At 39.6% G+C, this 22,332-nt stretch overlaps 1 protein-coding gene across 1 annotated transcript in view; it reads right to left on the minus strand.

Annotated features, from left to right (window-relative positions):
- Positions 1-2,275: 2,275 nt before the first annotated feature.
- Positions 2,276-22,332, minus strand: part of LOC122334167 (cilia- and flagella-associated protein 74-like) — a 55,409-nt gene continuing 35,352 nt past the window's right edge. The window contains 10 exon segments of the mRNA XM_043232019.1: positions 2,276-2,599; positions 3,739-3,873; positions 3,992-4,107; positions 4,586-4,709; positions 5,840-5,979; positions 6,809-6,896; positions 8,088-8,240; positions 19,972-20,091; positions 20,559-20,614; positions 20,701-20,810. Coding sequence (XP_043087954.1) covers positions 2,492-2,599; positions 3,739-3,873; positions 3,992-4,107; positions 4,586-4,709; positions 5,840-5,979; positions 6,809-6,896; positions 8,088-8,240; positions 19,972-20,091; positions 20,559-20,614; positions 20,701-20,810 — 1,150 coding nt within the window. The 3' untranslated portion in view covers positions 2,276-2,491.

Here is a 22,332-nt window from a genome sequence, read left to right on the forward strand (position 1 = left end):
AGAAAATGGCATGACCCTGAATTGCCTGTTGAACTCAGAAATGCATGGCTCACTTAAAAAGATGGACTTCAACAACTCCCAAATGTCATGGTGTCCAGATGCTAAACTACAAAGGAAGATTCCTTGACCAGGTAAAAAATTATGTGCATATTCTGTGATGCCTCAGAGCAGGCATATGGCATCTCCTCACTGAAGATAACAAAGGCAGTACAGAGGTATCATTCCTGGCAGCTAGTTCTACAGGCAGCAGCTCTACAAAGAGAGTTATACTGGACTGATTCTACCACAGTTTTAAACTCGCTGCACTCAGACTTGTGCCAGTTTAAAGTGTTTGTGGGAACTAGAATCACAGAGATTCGAGATCTTACTGACTCAAAGTTGTGGTCCTTTGTGGTCCACTTTCAAGACAATCCTGCTGATGATATTACTTGTGGCATGTCATTGTCTCAGCTTGCTAAACCCTGCCAGTGGAAAGATAGCCCAGCATTCTTGCAGAAACCTCCATCACACTTCATCTCCTGAACATGCTTCTGAATTTGATCCTGGCAGTTCACTGATTAGAGTAGGTGGAAAAATCAGACGATGCCATCTGCTGAGCCCCGATATTCTGCACCCTATTGTTTTAGACCCAGTCCATCCAGTAACTAAACTTCTAATTAAGCAGTATAGCATCAATTCAGCATCACTACACTGAATGTCAGAAATTGCAAGGCAAGCCCAAAATCTTTACCATTAAATAAAAAAAAAAATGTAGAAATGAGAAAGCATCTAGAAGTGGGAATATGATTATTTTCTTCGATACATTGCAAGAGCTTCTCAGGATTTAATCTGTCTCAGTTTGTTTTGTTTCTTTGTGTCATTGCAGACAGACTGGATGATGATCAGATCAACATCCATATGTATAAAGCTGAGTCAAATTTTAGTCTTAAGTGTGTCAAATTCTAAGAATGATGTAATTTTACTCCTATACTTAGACTTGAGAATAAGAGTGATCCAGAAACGTTCCTAAGTCTTAAGACTGGGTCTCGGCTCCTAAATTGTTTAGGAGAGCTGGAGAGGTCTCTTAACTTAGTTAAGAGTAACAAGATGGTAACAAAGAGGAAGAGACACTTTCCAGCGAAGATATAACAAATGAAGTTGATATAATAATACAAACTTGATCATTATGAACTTTAAAACTAAATTTTTTGTAACTGACAAAGTAAGACATTTTATAACGTATACTTCTTACTTCAGAAATGCCGCACTCAGCGATAACACAGTAAGCAGTCTTATATATTATGACTCTACATTTCACATAAATCATCAAAATATGAAAAAATGAAGGAGAAACACTGACAAATGTTGCCAAATGCTTTTCATTGAATGGAGCTAACACAGTCGCTAAATGTTGCTAGACTGCATAATAACAATCAATCAATCAATCATTTTTATTTATATAGCGCTTTTAACAACACAGGTTGTATCAAAGCACTGTACAGTATAATGTAGAAGAGTACAATGACAGGGATGTATAATGAAGAGAGTGAACAATTTCTTATTAAATGCAGAGACGGTCTCTGTAATCAATTCAACGTTAATCACTAGAAGTTAAGTGTCCCAGCATGATAACTGATCTATATAAATATAAATATAAATTGGTGGAAGAGTTTGGTTTGTCCAAGAAATTAATTTTGTTGCTTGGCTTTTGAAAAATATCTCAAAAATGGTGAGGAAGTTACAAAATCAAAAAATTGTCAACAATGGCAATGGCATTTATTAAAAATGTAAAGGTCCTCTTTTGTTTTTTGCATGTTTTCTTAAATCATTTGTATGATAGCATGGCCAAAATTTTTGCCACACAATTTGGCATGTTTCAATGCGATAACATAAATAAAACAATTGACTCTATAGGTAATCTGCTTATAAAATCTTTCACAATTTTTTTTTAAACTAACAGTGAAGATATCTTTTTTATCACTTTTATCCACAACTATATGGTCCATCTTCAAAAACAAACCACTTTTATGAGAACTGTGGGCTTTTCTAGAGTCCTTTGAGCCATTAATGGAACTCACGTTCACATTATTGCTCAAACCGTCAATGAGGAGACATACCAATATAAAACAATGTCAATTTATAAAAACTACATTGAAATACTAAAAAATGTCATTGCCCTAATTAAATTATTTCATTATATTTAGGACAACTTGGATGAACTTTTCTGAACCACTTCAAATGTTGACTACTGTATATATAAAAGAAGTTCATCCTTTTTTTTTTTTTTCTTTTACATCATTTATTGTTGCACAGTGTACTGACAGCACATTACAGAGAAAGCAATTCAAAAAGGACATATTCCTTTTATACAGTGCATAAAAAGACCACAAACTTATACGAAATCCATAATGATCAAAAGGATTTCTTTAACAACTACATTTAAACAAATATCAGGATTCAGTGACAGTGAATTATATAACAATAAATCATGGCACAGATTTTGACTGGAAGTCTACGTGGCTGTATTTTCCTCTGTAAGGGCCATCAGAGTGACCCGGTAAACGTCCGTCTCATCTCCTCTGACGGTCAGCACACCACACGCTTGCACCACTGAGTTCGGCTGGAAGACAAAACAAACACACACTTTTAGCTGACACTGAGTGTTAATAAGGTGAGGTCAAACTTGCAAACACCAGGATTATTATAACACACAACGCATTTTCAGTTCATTTTACCACCAGATTTCTCTTTATTAATTAATCAGTTGAAACAACATCAGTCAGAAATAAACAGTATTGAACAGTATCAAAAAGGAGAATAGAGTGATAGTAACGTATAATGACAAGATTAAATGCTTAATTTTTTATTAAATGCAGAGACAATAATGACAATAATCGCTAGAGATTAAGTGCCCCAACTGAAGTCAGAGACCACAGCGGCAAGGAACCAAAATCCCATCTGTAAAAAAAAAACCTTGGGAGAAACCAGGCTTAGTTTGGGGCCAGTGACAACATGCACTTTGTGGCTGACTCCTATAACATACGGCCCTGATCCACCAGGAGGCAGCTTGGGCCTTATTACACAAATCAGATACTAAGAGATGATGTGGGAAAAAAACCTATGCACAACCGCAAGTGGAGAGGTATTAAATAGTTCTTTGACTCTGTATGAAACAGTGTTTTCATTCTGCAGCTCAAAGGCCTTGCTGTTTGGATTGGACCGACAGTCAGGAAGAAGCAACCTCAGCCAAAGGCTCAGCAGCTTCAGGTCAATGTGTCTGTGGATGCTGGCCCAGAATGCAACATGCAAGACTGCTGTTGACCTGCAGAACGTCTTAACAGCAGCATTTACTGAGTTACTGAGACCATACCTCAATGGAACTGATATCCTGATCCAAATTCTTATTTAGGAGGTCTTAGAAGAAAGTGGCTTGCATGGATAAGAATTACTCCGCTGCTCAGCAATCACGAAGAACGTCTATACTTTTTTTCATCTATAAGTTTTAAAACTTTGTTTGTGTTGTTAAAAAAGGTGGTGTGTCTCACACTAGTTCAGTGACGGTTCACAGAGTGTACACATCACGGTGTGGTAACGGTTAAGGTTCGATTTAAACCTCGGTCGACGTGGTAAGAAACAAAGTACCAGGTACCAGGTGGAGCACCCAGTGGAAAACCCCCCAAAAGTGAACCGTACCAAACTATACCGTGCCATACCATTTGTGATATTCCATGGCCTAAATACTAAGGTTTCAGTACTCACAGTGAGACCACTAGGTGGCATCCAGGAGATGGTGATGGGACATCTATGTCCTGCATCCACACTTCCTTGCATTGGTGCCACTTTGAAGCCCTGCTGCTCAACCGGCGAGATATTCTCCCAGCTAAACTCAACCACCTGATAACCAAAAGTAGAAGAGAGGATCAAACTCTTCATCTGTTTTCGATCATCTCAGCATGAGCCGGTTAAAATGAACCTGAAACATGGCTTCAGATAACACTGCGTCGACGCTTACTTTTTTTGTGCTTGTTTTTGTGCTGCAGACACATCCCACTTCAAGTCTGCGTGTGGCTACCAGTGCTTTGCCCTCTTGATATTCACTCCTCAGTGTCAGCAGTAAACACTTGTAACCTTTAGATGTGCAGGTTTGTGACAGAACGACAGAAATTAAGAATAACAATCAGCTCATTAAATACATAAAATAATAACACATTGCTCAGTTTCAAGTTCTAGTTCAACTGGTGCTGTGAGTTTGAGCAGGGCCATCGTAGAAGGCATCTTCTGTGTTTAAGAAATCTCCTTAAAAGAGTTCAGCCTAACATATGAACAGCATGCACACTTTTATAATCACTCTTGCAAACATTGATCCATTTCAAATAATCTTGACCCAGACAGTACACAAAAGCAATCTGTGGTTGTCAGGTGTCTTCCTGAATGAGCTATAATAAGCTAAATGTGAACCAGACTTTGTGCCATTCATCAAACATCTGACTACATGAAACCAAGCATAACACTTGGACGTGCACACAAGTTAAACATTAAATGTAGTTTGACAGGTTGTAGAAGACAATTGAACCTTAGCATGACTATGCTTAAAAAAAAGGTGTACCTTCATGTTTGATGAGTCCTGATTGGATGAGTGCTTCAGGACAGACTTCTATGGGATCCCCACCGCAGACAAACATATTGTGTTGACATGAAGAACCCCGGAGCTCCAACACACACGGCGTTTGCTATCAGCACATTCACCAGAAACAACAACAAATACACACCATGTAACTGGACAGTCTGGATCTGATCTAATCTGGATACGTTTTAAAAAGGTTTTTGGCTACAAGGCAATGTTTGGTCCTGTAAAAACATAATGAAGTGGATGTATTGGAAATGGCGTAGAATGTGAAAATGAAGGAAGTTTAAACAATGAACCACGTTCAGTCATGTAAAGCATGTTTTACTGCTAGAAACGTCATCTGCCTGTTGTGTGCTAATCTCTTCCACAGTGCTTCTCTGTATAATCTTCATATCAGTCACCACCCTAGTGAAACATAAGTATACTAAAATGTATTTGAAATACATTTATATCACGTCAACTATACTAAAATACATTTAGATACTTATGTACTTCACAAAGATACTATCATAATAATAAAAATAATAATACATCTACTAATTTAGTACTTAATGCTCTTTAAATTGTGCAGAATTAGAGCTGAAGTCCAACTAAAGATATGCTGAAGTATATGATTGTGATAAAGTGGAAGTATTAATAAAGGCTTGAAATATCTTTATTATTCATATGATCCGTATCAATAGTGAGATTAAAACACATTTTAGGCTAAATATTAAGACATTTATTGTTTTAAAATGAATTGTTCAAATGAAGGTTAATTATAATTATAATATAAAAAGTCTCAAGCAATATGTAAGTAAATATGTTAATAGATTTTGACTATACTTAAAATGAAAATATATTAAATAAAATGCATTTTAAATATATTAGTAAGTGTTGAGATGTTTTGCTAATGAAATGATTTTGTCTGGTCTCTGTGTATCATCTCAGTCAGCTTTTCTTGTGTTTAAAGCATAAGAAGTAAGAGAGCTTTTTGAAATGAAAACACTGTTTTAAATTGTATCCAGATTAATGTAGACATAGTCAAAGATTAATATTTCATAATTATGTTAACAGATAGTTTTAATTATTTAAATGTGTATATTGACATGTAATCATTCAGCAGAGTCCAAAGAGTCCTACAAATGATTTTTTTTTTCTTTTTGAATAAATAAACTGAATATAAGGCAGATAAAAGATACAGAACAGATAGAGCAGGTGTGAAAAGGTCAGGTGAAGATGAATGTGTCTCACTTTGTTCATGAGCTGCACTGTGAGAACATCTCTGTAATGGAGACTCTCATGATGGGGCTGGAAGGTCACAGTAAGGTCAAGCGCTCCTTCAGAAGTGATAGCACCCCCTGAGGGAGACACACGAAACACACTCTGGGCACCTGAGAAGATGATGGTGTTATTAGTAATTACACAAAAGGGTTATATGACTTAATAAGACATGTAACGAAGCAGTTGTTCCCGAACGCTCAAGAAACCAGAAACATAAGGCAATGAGGGTTTTTTTATTATTATTTGCTTTCATGGGAGTTTAACAGCCCTGATCATTGTCTTTCATTCAATGGGAAGTTCTGCTAAGCAGTTCCTTTCTGTGTTAAAATAAGCCAGAATTGTAATTTTTGGGTGAATGTTTCTCAGGTACAAGATCTGCAGTCACATGCTCATGTTCCACAGGAGAGAAGACCTCAGAGTGTGTGTGTGTGTGTGAGTGTGTGTGTGTGTGTGTGTGTGTGTGTGTGTGTGTGTGTGTGTGTGTGTGTGTGTGTGTATGTGTGTGTGTGTGTGTGAGTGTGTGTGTGTGTGTGTGTGTGTGTGAGTGTGTGTGTGTGTGTGTGTGTGTGTGTGTGTGTGTGTGTGTGTGTGTGTGTGTGTGTGTGTGTGTGTGTGTGTGTGTGTGTGTGTGTGTGTGTGTGTGTGTGTGTGTGTGTGTGTGTGTGTGTGTGTGTGTGTGTGTGTGTGTGTGTGTGTGTGTGTGTGTGTGTGTGTGTGTGTGTGTGTGTGTGTGTGTGTGTGTGTGTGTGTGTGTGTGTGTGTGTGTGTGTGTGTGTGTGTGTGTGTGTGTGTGTGTGTGTGTGTGTGTGTGTGTGTGTGTGTGTGTGTGTGTGTGTGTGTGTGTGTGTGTGTATGTGTGTGTGTGTGTGTGTGTGTGTGTGTGTGTGTGTGTGTGTGTGTGTGTGTGTGTGTGTGTGTGTGTGTGTGTGTGTGACTTACCAGCATGTTCTGTGGAGTCCCCTTCTTTAAGACAGTGGCTTTCTAACAGCATGCTGAACTGCACCTCCAGTGAGGACATGTTCTTCAGCTAAATACACCCGAGAAACAATCCATCAGTTCATTAACAGATTTATGGATAAAAATCCATAGCTTGCAAATCAATACACTACCGCTCCAAAGTTTTTGGAAAGAACATTATATTCACCAGGGCTGCTTTTATTTCTGCAGTGGCCTTTTCTCAGTTCTTTAGGTGTTATACGGTCCTTCAGCTGATCTGATGCTCCAGTAATGTATAATTACACCACTTCGGTGCTGCTTTATGAAGTATGTCAGTATTTATTTGAAATAAACTGATCGTTACTGATCACTTTAATGCATTAATTTAGCAAATTAGTGGAGAGTGATAATAAAAACAGAACCCATTACAAACTACAGAATCAGTGTGAACAGAATTATACTACAGTACCAGTGACCTCTGGTGTTGAACTGCAGCATGAATTTGATTCTTTATGCCATCATGGCTCCGTTTCCATTAAACGTTGTACTTTACGCTCCCTAAAAGCTGCACTTATTCCTCGGAAAGCCTTTGAATTGCTGCTGGTACATCATCTTGTTTTTCCACAATGATGTGGTGATTAATAATTGAATAGGTTAATGACATTACAAAAAGTAGCTTCAGCAAGAAATATTTTGTTAGATAAAATTTATTACATGTACTGCAAATAATTCCACAATTGTCATTTTTGGGTGGGTGAACCAAAACCTTTAATCATTTCTTTTATTATTATAACTATGGAAACATGAAATTATTTCTTCAATAATCTGATACTCTAAGTTATGGAGTCATTTGATTCGTTAATTTGGATTCACTCAGGAGTTAAGTAAATATAATATAATATAGAATTAATATTAATAATCAGACTTGACTGGATCAGACCTATCTGTTCATGACATCAAAGGACCACAAGCTTGTTCCTCAGGGCTTCCAGTTCGTTAAATAATGAGGAGAATAAAAGGAAACGCTGCAGGAAATGCTAAAAGAGCTTGCACTGCAAACCAGTGTGTTCATAATTGTAGAGCTAAAAATAGCTGACATAGAATTTACAAATGGCGGCGCACATATTACATCAGGAACAGGTGAACAGAGAGAGGACGACCACATGCTTGAGTATACGACTGGTCTGCGCACAGCGGGGCCTCGGATCCAGTGCAACTGTGGCAAATGTTTTAGATTTTTTGAATGTGAGATTAGGGCACAAAGACAAGGTAAAGTCAATACCCTGAACACGTGCGAGGCACTCTCGTTTACAGGAACACAGTCAAAGTCAAGGTGTCCTTCAATGGAGCAGGTGATGACGGGCTTTACAGCTTCCCCACACAACGCCAGCTCCAGAGACATCTGACTGCAGCTCACCTCCAGCGTTTCATAGTACTGACAGAACAAAAAACAAGTTGATAACATGAATATTAGCATATGCTCAGTTTTAGGAAAATATAGATCTCGCTGTGTTTTTCTAGTGTTATACTGAATCTCATAAAACCTGTTCACTGTAACCCAAATCAAGACATAATGAGAATAACATACATATGCATATGTTAAAGATGAAAAAAGCACATCCTCAGCTAAGCAAATTGTACATTTTATTGAAAAGGTAACTTCCGTTTGTCTTTGTTGTTGTTTTGTGTAGCAGAATTGTATTTATTTTTCTTTTCTTTGGTTCAGAGAGGATTTAAGATTCTATCAGAACACTGAAACATGAGGATCTGAATCCCACAAAGAGGCAGAGGACGACAGGATGCTGTAAAATAAGACCCTAGCATGAACTAGCGTGACGCAAGGCAGATCCAGACTCTGTCACAGACCAGCTTGCAACGTTAACACAAAATAATGCTTATTGATAATCTCTGCCACTCTGCAAGCAGATTGGTAAATTTGGGTCAAATGACCAAAAATAGTGGTGAAAGGCACAGCATGAGCGTCACGTGTAAACTCATGATAGTAACTGTGATCACAAACTCTTGAGAAGGGCCTTCCCCACACAGAGGAAGAGAGAACCAGACTGATTCCTTAAAATCATAATCTAGATTTAATACTGTCCCATGTAACTGATGTTGAACCTCAGTTCAGAGCAAAGCGATGGTATTTTTTCAGATCATCATCCAGTCTTGTGTAAACCACATATACCTAAAACTGAAAATTCTGCTTCTTGTTACAAGTATGCTAGATCCATCACTTGTTCCACAAAAGTCTGCTTTGGAAGTAATTTTCCTGATTTATCTCAGTTTCTCAGCAGCACAGAAAACCTTGATGATGTAACATGCTTTTTTTCTAGCACTTTAAAAACAGTTGCTCCTTTACGTTTAAAGTCTGTTCTGTAAAGTCTATGTAAAGTCAGTTCTGAGAATTATAAAGACTCTTACTGTTACTAAACAATGCTAGAAATGCATTGCTGAAACATATCACAAAGACTGGGAACTATGTAATACTTGGTGGAGTCTAGAATCGAAATGGTGGAGTTATACCGTTAAGCAGGTTTTCACCGTTTTGGTGATCAGGATGCTCTGATATGCTATCAGAGATCAAATTGTGATCACAGTCTTCAGAACAGCACCGTAGATGCCCTGCGGTGATTTCAGTACTTTAGTATTTAGATTTACAGAAGGAGAGTATCATTCAGAACGCTCTGAAAATCTACAATAACACACACTGTACAAAACCTGAGAAACAAAAATAATACTTTGAAAACAAGTATGATCACACTCTGATCATACAATCAAAAAATGAGAAAATGATGATGTTATCTTAAGCCTACAAGATGGATCTGGGGCTGCCAACTCAAAAAGTGATGGGAAGTTTTTCCCCGCCACTGATTTTAAGATACAGACAGCTGCTCTGAAGATTTCTTTGACCCTGGCAAAACGATTGCAGAAATATGATTGGATAAATCATATTTTTATCTCTACTATAGACATACACTAGTGGAAGCAGTGTAACCAAGAGAAAAGCTATGAAACAAAGATAATAGATTATTTGAGATCATTTCATTATTAATATTAATAACATTCATGGAAAAATAAAGTAAATCTAATTGAGGCATTCTGATAATATTTAGGTGAGCAGAGAAGGCTTTGCTGGCCCTGATGATCCACCACTGTTTTCTCCATTGGTTTCTTGCCGCTGTCTCAACTGGGGACACTTCATTTCTAGGGATTATTGTCAATTTGACTGCACAGATATTATTTAAACTAAACTGAGCTAAACAATGATGTCTCTAGATTAAAAAATAAAATACCTTTAACTGAAAGAGTGTTTAATCTCCTCATTACTGACACTGTATTCTCCAGTTAAATACTGTTAAGTGTTTTGACACAATCTCTATTGTTAAAAGCACTATGTAAAACATTAGTTGCCTACAGCTATCTTGTCAGCAGATAAGTTCAGTGAGTAACGTAACCCATAATAGAGATGTATACAGTAAGCTTGAATGCTGTATAGTGTAACAGTTTACTGCAGTAGTTCACAAAAGTTAACAAATAATAGCGTTCTACTTTTGTCTTTGGGAAAGCCATCATCTGTAATGCAATACACATAAGCCAGTGCTTCAGGGAGTTAGGAAGGACAGCTGATCGTCCTGCAGAGCCAAACCACATGTGACCGCATGAACACCCAGATGTGTTTGAGGACTTCAAGCTGCTTATGGCCAGGCCAGATACTGAGTGCTGCTTTTTATATTGATTAATACATTTAGCTAGAGAATGTCTTTTTATATGCATTACTGGTTACATTACTATTAGTATTAGAGTTATATTAGAGACACACTGCTATTTTAAATGTTTTTGAAAGATGTCTCTCGTGTACAGAAAGATTGTATGCTCATTAAACCTCAAATAGGCCTTCACAATGCTAAATGTTCACCAGTCTTTAAACCAGTCACATGATCTTTCAAGAGTCATACTAACATGCTGATTTGATATTTGGTTATTGTCAGTGTTGGAAACAATTAAGCTGCTTAATGTTTTTCTGGATCCTGTGATATTTTATATGAGATTGATGGACTGAATCAATTGCTGAGATTTTGAAAATATACATATTTCCTTAACTACAACTTTTTATATCAGTTATACTGACCCCATACTTTTGAACAGTAGAATAATGATAGTAATGATGCCGGAAATTCAGATTTGATTACAGAAATCAGTTACATTTTAAAATAGAAATCATAAAAATATTTCACTGTTTTTAATTACTGTTTTTATTTTTGGCAAATTAAATACTGGATTGATGAGCATAGCAAAAAAATAAAAAATAGTAATAGTGCTCACATTTTTGACGAGTACTACTGTATGTGTGTTTACAGTAAATGTGCATAAAAACATACATACCCACATATATATTGGCTATACTTTTATCTTAAACAAACTATTACAGGTTTATGCAAAACATGGTAGTCTGCATTGAATTGCTTTTATCTTGTTTATTTGTGGCCACAAATATGACTCAGAGCATTGTAATGTTTTCCAGCACTGTTCAATAGCAACAAACCTGATCAAACTAAGAACACATTTTAAAATGAATTACATCAGTAATAATGGCATGTAGTGACTAGTGTTCAAGCATTAATTTAGTATTGTAATATACATGCATTTTCTGTAAAGCTGCAGTAAAATGATATGTACCATGAAAGCACTGCACAATATGAAAATGAATATTTACATAGATATACACTCTGACCCAGCAATGCAAGTGAAAGTGCATTTGCCGCTATCTGTTATACTGTCATGTCATCACTTCCACCTTCCACCGAACTCACCACATGGACACAATCCCAATCACCCGAGTACTAATCAGCAACACCTGCAACCACTCAGCAACCACCCTTCATAAACCACACTCACCACTTCCACAACGGCGATCCTTGAGGTTACCAACCCAGTACTCCGGCCGTCTTCCCGTCAACCTGTCTGCTCTTCCCGTTGGAATTCCCCTGGAGAGTGATATCCAGATAAAGGAAAGAACTTGGACGTTCCTGTGTTCTTTTGTTAAAGTTTGAAGCTGTACGCCACCTTTTTGTTGTTCATTAAAGAACCCTTTTCCATTACAGTGACTCTGTTTACTTCCTTGACCGGAGCGTGACAGAAGGATCGCCCTAGAGAAAGAGAAGAAGGGAATAGGAGATGGAAGCCCTGGAGAGCTCCCCTCTGGAATCCCTTCACGCCATCATTCAGGCGCTACATGATTCCATCCCGCTGCAACTCGACTGGCTAGCCCGATAGCACGCCCAGCCACATTCACCGGGGAATACGCCTCATGCGCGGGCTTCTTGTTACAATGTTCATTGTACCTGGAGATGCACCTGCACCTCTTCACCACGGAAAAGGGCAAAGTCGCCTTTATCATCTCCCTCCTGACTGGTAGGGCATTGCAATGGGCGGAGGCTCTTTGGACGGCAAACAGTCCCAGAGTGAGCTCCCTCGAAAATTTCGTAGGACACTTCCGAGAGGTATTCGGCCAACTGGCCACGAGCATCACCGTCCATGACGAGCTCCTCCAACTTCGGCAGGAAGACACACTGATCAACGAATACATCCTCCGCTTCCGCACACTGGCCATCCGCAGCGGGTGGAACGACACCGCCCTCCTCTCTGTGTTTCGCCAAGGACTCAACCCCGCTATTCTGACACTGGTGAGTACTACCACCCTTCTACCCTCTGTCTCTCCAATACCACATATACATGCTAACCTACAATATGAGAACCAACTCTTCCCAGTGAATGTCCTGGTGGATTCGGGAGCTGCTGGAAATTTCATCTCTTCCCACAGTCTGGCCAGCCTCCATATCCCTCGTCTTCGAAACCAGACATAGTACAAGATCACTACCATACAGGGGAAAACACTCACCAACGGTATGGTGCACCATAAAACTCCACTACTATCCCTCCAGATCGGCAGTCTCCACTCTGAAACCATCACGCTTCTGGTCTTGGAGGAGTCAATAGTCGATGTGGTTCTGGGACGACCCTGGCTTGAACTACATCAGCCTATCATCAGCTGGAGGACGGGCGAGGTCGTTCAATGGAGCCAAAGATGTCACCAAGCATGCCTATCCCCTGTCATCAAGGCCCCATCTCGACCCTTGCTGTGCCAGTCCACGAAAGCCCTGACCGTCAACCCGTCACTCCCATTCCAGCCGAATATCACCCTTATGCCGATGTGTTCAGCAAAACCAGCGCCACTCATCTTCCTCCTCACCGCCCGTGGGATTGTGCTATCGACCTGCTACCTGGAGCCCAACTGCCCAAGGGCAGAGTCTATCCCCTCTCGGTCCCGGAGAGAGAGGCCATGGAGGAGTACATTAAGGAGGCCCTGTATTGACTACCGTAAGCTCAATGAACACACAATAAAGTTTGGCTATCCGTTACCCCTAGTACCAGCCGCCTAGAGGAGCTCACGCGGCGCAAATCTTCACCAAACTAGACTTGAGGAGCGCTACAATCTGATTCGCATACGAAGGGGATGAATGGAAAACCGCCCTCACACCGGCCGCCACTATGAATACCGGGTAATGCCGTATGGACTCTTCAACTCTCCTTCCATCTTTCAAAACTTCATGAATGAGATTTTCCGAGACATGCTCAACCGTTAGTCATCATATATATCGACGACATTCTCATATACTCGCACAACCTATCCGACCATCAACATCATGTCCAACAGGTCCTCCAACGCCTTCGCCATCACCACCTCTACCTAAAGGCTGAGAAATGAGAGTTCCACAAAACTACAATTCACTTCCTAGGCTACATCATCTCACCCTCAGGGGTTCGCATGGACCCAAAGAAAGTGGGTTCAGTACACCACTGGCCCACACCTACCTCCGTGAAACAACTCCAAAAATTCCTGGGATTCGCCAACTTCAACCGTCGTTTCATCAACCAATACAGCCAAATTTCCGCCCCGCTCACTTTTCTACTCCGTCACCATCCCAGGGTCCTCCGATGGAACCCGCAGGCTGAGACCACTTTCTCTCGTCTGAAGTCCGCCTTCTGCTCCGTTCCGACCCTATCCCATCCAGACCCGAACCAGCCGTTCGTGGTGGAGGTAGACGCGGCGACTCTAGGGTCGGCGCCATCCTATTCCAACGGACGGGTGAACCTCCAGTACTCCATCCTTGCACCTACTTCTCCAGGAAACTGTCCCCGGCGGAGCACAACTATGATGTAGGAGATCGAGAAGAGTGATATCCAGATAAAGGAAAGAACTTGGACGTTACTGTGTTCTTTTGTTAAAGTTTGAAGCTGTACGCCACCTTTTTGTTGTTCATTAAAGAACCCCTTTTCCATTACAGTGACTCTGTTTACTTCCTTGACTGGAGCGTGACATATACACACCACCAAGGAAGTAATCTCTGTGGGGAAGCACATACCTCTAAAATGAGAAAAATAAAAAAGACTGTCCCTAAAACCAGATCATTTAACAATTGTCCTGTTATTTATTACCCAGAGTACCACTGTTAATATCAACTACTTCAGTCAGCATCCTTTCGTCCAGTGCCAAAGTGCAGCTCGGCGAACTCTTTGGCCTTTCTCGCATCATTGAACAAGTTTCTGTGGCACTGAAAGGTACTCAACTTTGCTAGGAATAATGTCCCATAACGCAACCCTAGTTTATCATGCAGTAATTCTCTTGCTCTATTGAATGCTGTTTGCTTTGCTATTTGGGGAGTAAAATCCAGAAATATACAGATCTATTAGTCATTACGGATCAGGTCCTGATATTCCTCAGCTTTCCTGAGGATAGCTGTCATGTCCTGAAAATAGTGGAGTCACACTATGAGTGATCATGGCAGGTTGGTGTCATTCGGGTGCATATGCAATGCTCTCTGTGTACGATCTACAAGAGGGGTATTCATCTATATACAGCAACTCTTTCAAAAGCTCAGAAACAAATGTATTAATCTCCTTGTCCCGCTCAGCAATCAGCACATTTTGTCTTCTATATTGTCTCTCCAGATCCATGCACTTATCTGCCAGAGCATTCACTTCTGAGCTTAGACATTTCACCTCTGACTGAAAGATATAGCATCCGAAGAATGTGTGGCCGACTGTTCTAGATCGGCGAGAGTAGAACCATGTTGTGCTGTCATAGTTTGCAAGATACAGACGTGGACAAAATTGTTGGTACCCTTTGGTCAATGAAAGAAAAAGTCACAATGGTCACAGAAATAACTGTTATCTGACAAAAGTAATAATAAATAAAAATTCTATAAATGTTAACCAATGAAAGTCAGACATTGTTTTCAACCATGCTTCAACAGAATTATTTAAAAAAATAAACTCACATAAACAGGCATGGACAAAAATGATGGTACCCCTAGAAAACACTGAAAATAATGTGACCAAAGGGACATGTTAATTCAAGGTGTGTCCACTAATTAGCATCACAGGTGTCTACAACCTTGTAATCAGCCATTGGGCCTATATATGGCTCCAGGTAATCACTGTGTTGTTTGGTGATATGGTGTGTACCACACTCGACATGGACCAGAGGAAGCAAAGGAAAGAGTTGTCTCAAGAGATCAGAAAGAAAATTATAGACAAGCATGTTAAAGGTAAAGGCTATAAGACCATCTCCAAGCAACTAGATGTTCCTGTGACTACAGTTGCACATATTATTCAGAAGTTTAAGATCCATGGGACTGTAGCCAACCTCCTGGACGTGGCCGCAGGAGGAAAATTGATGACAAATCTAAGAGACGGATAATCCGAATGGTAACAAAAGAGCCTAGAAAGACTTCTAAAGAGATTCAAGGTGAACTTCATGCTCAAGGAACATCAGTGTCAGATCGCACCATCCGTCGTTGTTTGAGCCAAAGTGGACTACATGGGAGACGACCAAGGAGGACACCATTGTTGAAAACGAATCATAAAAAAGCAAGACTGGAATATGCCAAACTACATGTTGACAAGCCACAAAGCTTCTGGGAGAATGTCCTGTGGACAGATGAGACAAAAATCGAAGTTTTTGCCAAGGCACATCAGCTGTATGTTCACAGACGAAAAATGAAGCATATCAAGAAAAGAACACTGTCCCTACTGTGAAACATGGAGGAGGCTCTGTTATGTTCTGGGGCTGCTTTGCTGCGTCTGGCACAGGGTGTCTTGAATCTGTGCAGGGTACAATGAAATCTCAAGACTATCAAGGAATTCTAGAGAGAAATGTACTAGCCAGTGTCAGAAAGCTTGGTCTCAGTCGCAGGTCATGGGTCTTGCAACAGGACAATGACCCAAAACACACCTCTAAAAACACCCAAGAATGGCTAAGAGGAAAAAATTGGACTATTGTAAAGTGGCCTTCTATGAGCCCTGACCTCAATCCTATTGAGCATCTTTGGAAGGAGCTGAAACATGCAGTCTGGAAAAGGCACCCTTCAAACCGGACACAACTGGAGCAGTTTGCTCATGAGGAGGGCCAAAATACCTGCTGAGAGGTGCAGAAGTCTCATTGACAGTTACAGGAAGCGTTTGATTGCAATGATTGCCTTAAAAGGTTGCGCAACAAAATATTAAGTTAGGGGTACCATCATTTTTGTCCAGGTCTGTTTCAGGAGTTTATTTTTTTAATAATTCTGTTGAAGCATGGTTGAAAAACAATGTCTGACTTTCATTGGTTAACATTTATAGAATTTTATTTATTATTACTTTTGTCAGATTAAAGTTATTTCTGTGACCATTGTGAGTTTTTCTTTCATTGACCAAAGGGTACCAACAATTTTGTCCACGTCTGTAGCTGCCTGGGTTTCAGATTTAAGAGCAGATATTTTGCCTCTTATAGTAAAAAGTCATTTCTTTAATCCGAGTGTCTTCTGGTGTATCTGCCTTATACTACCTTGGACTGTTTGATTCTTGGATGTTTATTAAATGGATTATTCTCCTTATCATTTCTCGTTGTGCATTTTCCTAGCACCAGCCGTGACATTAGTAAGACATGTGCTCAAATTATGCACAATTAGTTAGGTGTAAACTGGTTTAAAATACATTTCAAACAAATATTTTGTAAAATTTAATCAAAACTCATTTTCAATATTTGTAAATGGACACTTTACTGTGCTTTCTGCATGCATTGCTGATGCTAAACAAAATCAGCATTATGATTTAATTAGTTTGAAAAGCAATAAACAGTGATGCAAAATTGGTCATTCATGCATATTTCCATTTATATTTTATTTTCAATTTGACAGGTTATTTCAATTCCACATTTCAAGTTGCTGAATATAGCCTTATAGTAGCAATGTGAATGATCTTTTACTATTATGACCAAAAACAACTATTTAGTTTTTATGCTTTTATAAGAAACAAATGCTCTCGTCCAATTTATCATATCATAGTCATGTCACTCAGTCACGTGTGCCAAAACTCTTATTTAAATGACAGTATCTCATATCAAATAATAATTTTTTTCAAATATGGCTGTATTTTTTATTAAGAGTAAATTTGTGAGAGTCATCGTCGATATGCCGCTCTGAATAATTTGAGACGGAAACAAACTACAAGACCCACAATGCAATGCAGCAAATAGGGGAGGAGTCAGACAGATTAGTCACAGGTGTGTGTTCATAGTGTGAGAGTTTACTGCAAAACGAGAGTATGAGAGTTGTTTGCTGAATTAAGAGAAAATGTCTTTCATTTATTGAGAGAAAAAGTGAACTGTCTGAAGTCTGTAGACGTGAACATACTGTCACATGGAATGGATGTTAATATGGTTGAAATTCTGCAGTAAAGTGATGATATTTCAGATCACTATCTAGTCTTGTGTGAACTCTGTATAGTTAAACCTGTAAACTCTGCACCTTATTACAAGTATGGTAGAACCATCACTTCCACCACAAAAGAATGCTTTCTGAGTAATCTTCCTGACTTCCAATACAACACAAAAACTTGATATAACAGAAACTATGTTGCTAACATTCCCCAAGAGTACAGCAGTAATGATTTCATGAATTACTTTACTTCTAAGATTGATACTATCACAGATAAAATTGTAACTATGCAGCCGTCAGCTACAGTTTCACATCAGTTGGTGAGCTATAGATCCCCTGAGGAAAAATTACACTCATTCTCTATTATAGGAGAGGAAGAGGAAAACTTGTTAAATCATCTAAACCAGCATGAGACCCTATTAGACCCTATTCCATCTAAACTATTAATAGATTTGCTTCACAAAGTCATAGATCCTATTTTGACCAATTCATCATTGTCATTAGGATATGTTCCCAAAACCTTCAAACTGGCTGTAGTTAAGCCTTTTATTAAGAAACCACATCTTGATCCCAAAGACTTAGTAAATTAAATCTCTAATCTCCCTTTTCTGTCAAAGATAACTAGAAAAGGTAGTATCCTCACAAATATATTAGCTGGAGGAGTGGAGTCCCGAGGTGGGGATGGTCAACAATGCACCATGGTGGAGCGGAGGGAGCTAGGAGCCATTATGGAGTTGACAGGTCGAAGGGCCGATGCAGAGTCCGGGACTCGAAGGCAGGAGGAAGAGTCAGGCGATCCTTCAGCCACGACGCTGATTGAGACTGACAGGCACGTGGCAAATCCAACACACAGATGGTGGCCTGAGGGTGAGCAGAGGGGCTGACAGGAGCCAGCAGTGGAGAAGACAGGAATGGATGGGAGGACGGGATTTTTTTTTTTTAATCTCCTCTGGGCTTAACACTTGAGGGCACTCTTGAGGAGCAGGCAGTGGAGAGCATTCTTAAGGTACTGGAGGGTGCCCATGAGGTGCTGGCTCTAGAGGGCGCTCTTGAGGAACTGGCATATCAGGAGCCCCTTCTGGGCTGGATGGGCAGCGACAGGACCAGCGGGATGAAGAAGAGCTGGACGGGACCAATGGAGATGAAGAAGGCAGGAAAGGGGCAGGATTTAACTCTAGTTCAGTTACCTAGTCAATTATATCCTTTTCATCATCTTGTCTGCTCACCCTCAGTCAGGAGCTCCATTCCGTGCTCTTGGAGTCTGTGGTGCTCTGTTGCCAGCTCTCGCACCTGATCTGATGTCAGAGGCAATCCTCAGCTCTATCGCTCATCGGTCGCAGCGGCTCCACTCCTTTGTCAGCGGTGGGCTCGAACATGTGCTCCACATAGTGAGGAGATGGTGAGCTGGGCACTGGGTCCGGAGTGGCACTCCACGAAGTCAGCGAATTCCCCCCCGAGGACCATCTTTGTACTTGGTGTTGGCTATAAGGAGGAACAGTCTCATATGGTCCTCGAGTCGAAGGAGGTGATCCATAGATTTTTTTTAAGTTATTATTAATTTTATGTATTTAATTTATTAGTTTATTGCATGGTTAAAAATGCTACTCATAGGCATATAAAACAGCTTTTTGAGAGCAAAAGTCACTTAGGCTTTAATATATATACAGAAATAATGTAGGCTATAATATGATCAATAAAGCAAAATGTTTATTTTCCAGGCTTTCCTTAATTGTTGGCGATTTTAATTTCCATGCTGATAATGATAATATAGCTAAAACCGTAAATTCTGGAACTTGTTACAAGTATGATAGAGCAAACCATAACACTGATTGACACGCAAGTCTTTTCCTCCCTCAGGAAGAAAAGTTCACAGCCACAGCAGCAAGCTCTTACTCAAGGGGGAGAAACCACAGCACCGATTCTTGAACTTCAGGAGAACATGCTGAATCTAGGAAAGGCAGGTGGAGAAACCCACCAACCCATCCCATATCCATATGTGATCCACATCGAGATCTGTGTGCGCTGCTCTCGATACACTACATGTATCCCCACATGTAATATAACATGAGAGGAGAATGACATGCAGCCTGAGATGCTGCCCGTTCTCGCCATAAGTTGTCTTCACTAGCTCATAAAATAAAGCATGATAAAAGACCGACAGCACCAAACAAGATGTGATATGGTTGTAGATCACATGCTTTCATGCTTCCTGGAACAATAATGTTGCCCGTCTATGATGTCTTGTCCTTCCATTGGATTGATTACACATGTGATTCAGAGCCTGGTCATGCTGAATGTGTCCCCATAAGCGTTTAGACGCAGCTCGAGTTCCTGAAGAGGATCCTTTGCTATCTGTATATGAGAGGCAGTAACTGTCTAACAGTGAAGCATGGCAGCAGTGCTTACCTTCTTGTCCAGAGAGGGTGTAAATGCAATCAGGATCATGTGTGTATCCTCAGGATCGATGGAGCGCATGGCATTCAGCACAGAAAATGGCCCGGTCACATCCAGCAATGATGATGTCAGCTAAAAGTCAGGTTAAGACATTTAAGATATTTCTCCCTTTTGTTTTTTTACAGTAAATACACTGAAAATAAAATTCTACAGGATAACAGCAGAAATGATGATACTTGTATTTTAGCTGTACATTTGTTTGAATTATAATTTTTGTAGTTCAATATATTACTGCAGTAATTCCCATGGCTAGGGTTTGTTCCATGCCAATAGGGGTTTATCTTTACATATATTGTGTGAAGGTTGTTTTCTTGAAATTACTTGTAGCAGATCAATACAGGTTTAGCTAGGGGAGTTACAAAACGTACAGCAAACATTGACCCAAATTATTAGATGGCAGCCACAAGTTTGAGAGAAAAAGATGAATGATACAAACCATGTGCATACATGTGCATGCTTCTGCTAGTACATAAATATGCTGCTGTATCAATGGGCATGCATAATATAATAAAATGGTGATAAGGTAAGTGTTAAGATACCTTTACAGTCTCTGAAGAAATGTTCTGGATTATCAACTTTTTCAACACTTTTTGACCTACAAGAATAAAAAATTGTAAGTGAACAAGAAAGTAGAAACTAGAAATAACAACAACAGTTATGTAGATAGTCAAAAACACTTACCTACTGCCACCTGATTAAAGTGTATGGTGTTGTGTCCACTGTCAGAGATGAGCAGTAATGCTGGTCTGACCGCTGGGCAGCGTAACTCCAGATGGAGCATCTCATGTGGGCTGCACAACAATTTTGAGTTCAGTGAGCTCTTGACTGTGACATTACTCCAACATACTACAATAAGAATGTTTGCTATTTCCCATCTCAAATGCAGCGGCTCCGTAAGGTGTAGATGGTTCATTAGTCTTTGGAACATTTTTAATCCAATTGATTCATTACACAACATTGTGTCATGACAAAATTTGTTGACAACACTGATTTAATGAACAAACAGTCTCAAACCTTCAACCTGACATCTGCACCAGCATTGCAATCTCTTACTTTTAATGGTGCCTGCCTCAAAATTTGACAATAAATGTTATGATACTTTGTGTACTTTTTATTTTTATTCACATAGCTATAACTGAATAATACTGTAAAATAAATGTTTTACATATAACTGTCACGAATGTGGTCTATGAGCTTCCAAGAGGTGATTATCCACCACCACTCTCACACTACACAGATTGCATTCCCCAGGATTCATTGCACTGATTACACACACAGCTGTGATCCATAACACATTATTTAACACCCACTGCTCAGATCAAGCGACAACCTCCCAGTCTTCCTCCTGGAGCAAACAAGAAAAGTTACTAAAACTGCAATTTATTGACTGGCAACAAGAGGCTGGTTCCAATATGCCATTTTAAAGTGCCCAAAATTTACATATTTTTTTTTCAAATGTTTTTTTTTGTAAAAAAATATTTTTACAGCCTGGTAAAAAAACATGGATTTGGTCTATACAGCTAATTTGCCCTTCAAGACAACTGATGAGTTTTTTAATAACTCATCCATGTAAATTATATTATGCCTTAAAGTTCTGCATAATTAAGGGTGTGGCAAATTGAGTGACAAGTGGATTAGCGCTCCTATCACCACTGTCGAGCTAAGTGGGCATGCTCCTACCTCAATTATACCAGAGTGAGGCATTGGTGACGCGATGCCAAGATGGTGATTTGTCAGCTTTAAATCGCTCTTTAGAAACCTATGGGTGATGTCACGGACACTACATCCATGTTTTTTCACAGTCTATGGCTCAATTCACTGAGTATTGTCTAGCATTTATTGCTCTCCAAGTGACACAGTGTAGAGCTTGTCCGTGTTTCTTCAGTTAAGTTCATAGTCTAGTCTAGTTCCTAGTCTAGTTCTGATCGACCCAGTTTGTTTATTGGACTGATCTTGGGTCTTGCCCACAATAACCTATTTAAACCTTGTTTGTTTCATGACCATACCTTTAAATAAAGCTTTTAAACACTAGGATCCAGCAGCTGTTCAAAAAGCACAGGCCATTTAGTTTGTCATTAAACAAAGGACATGATCACTAAAAACTATATCCAAGAGTTTTTTGCCATCGCTCACTATTCAGATTTACCGGACATGAGGGTCCACGGTCATCACTCTTTCAGTTCTTGGACTATACTTTTTTTGTTTTTTCTGTTGACACTGTGGGTGTCGCGGAGGAAAAACACCGTGACTGAAATGGCAGACAGACCAGTTTGCACTCATAAAATGGTGACATAACGGAGCGATCATAACGAC

The sequence above is a fragment of the Puntigrus tetrazona genome, unplaced genomic scaffold, assembly GCF_018831695.1.
Source record: "Puntigrus tetrazona isolate hp1 unplaced genomic scaffold, ASM1883169v1 S000000494, whole genome shotgun sequence".
Lineage (NCBI taxonomy): Eukaryota > Metazoa > Chordata > Actinopteri > Cypriniformes > Cyprinidae > Puntigrus > Puntigrus tetrazona.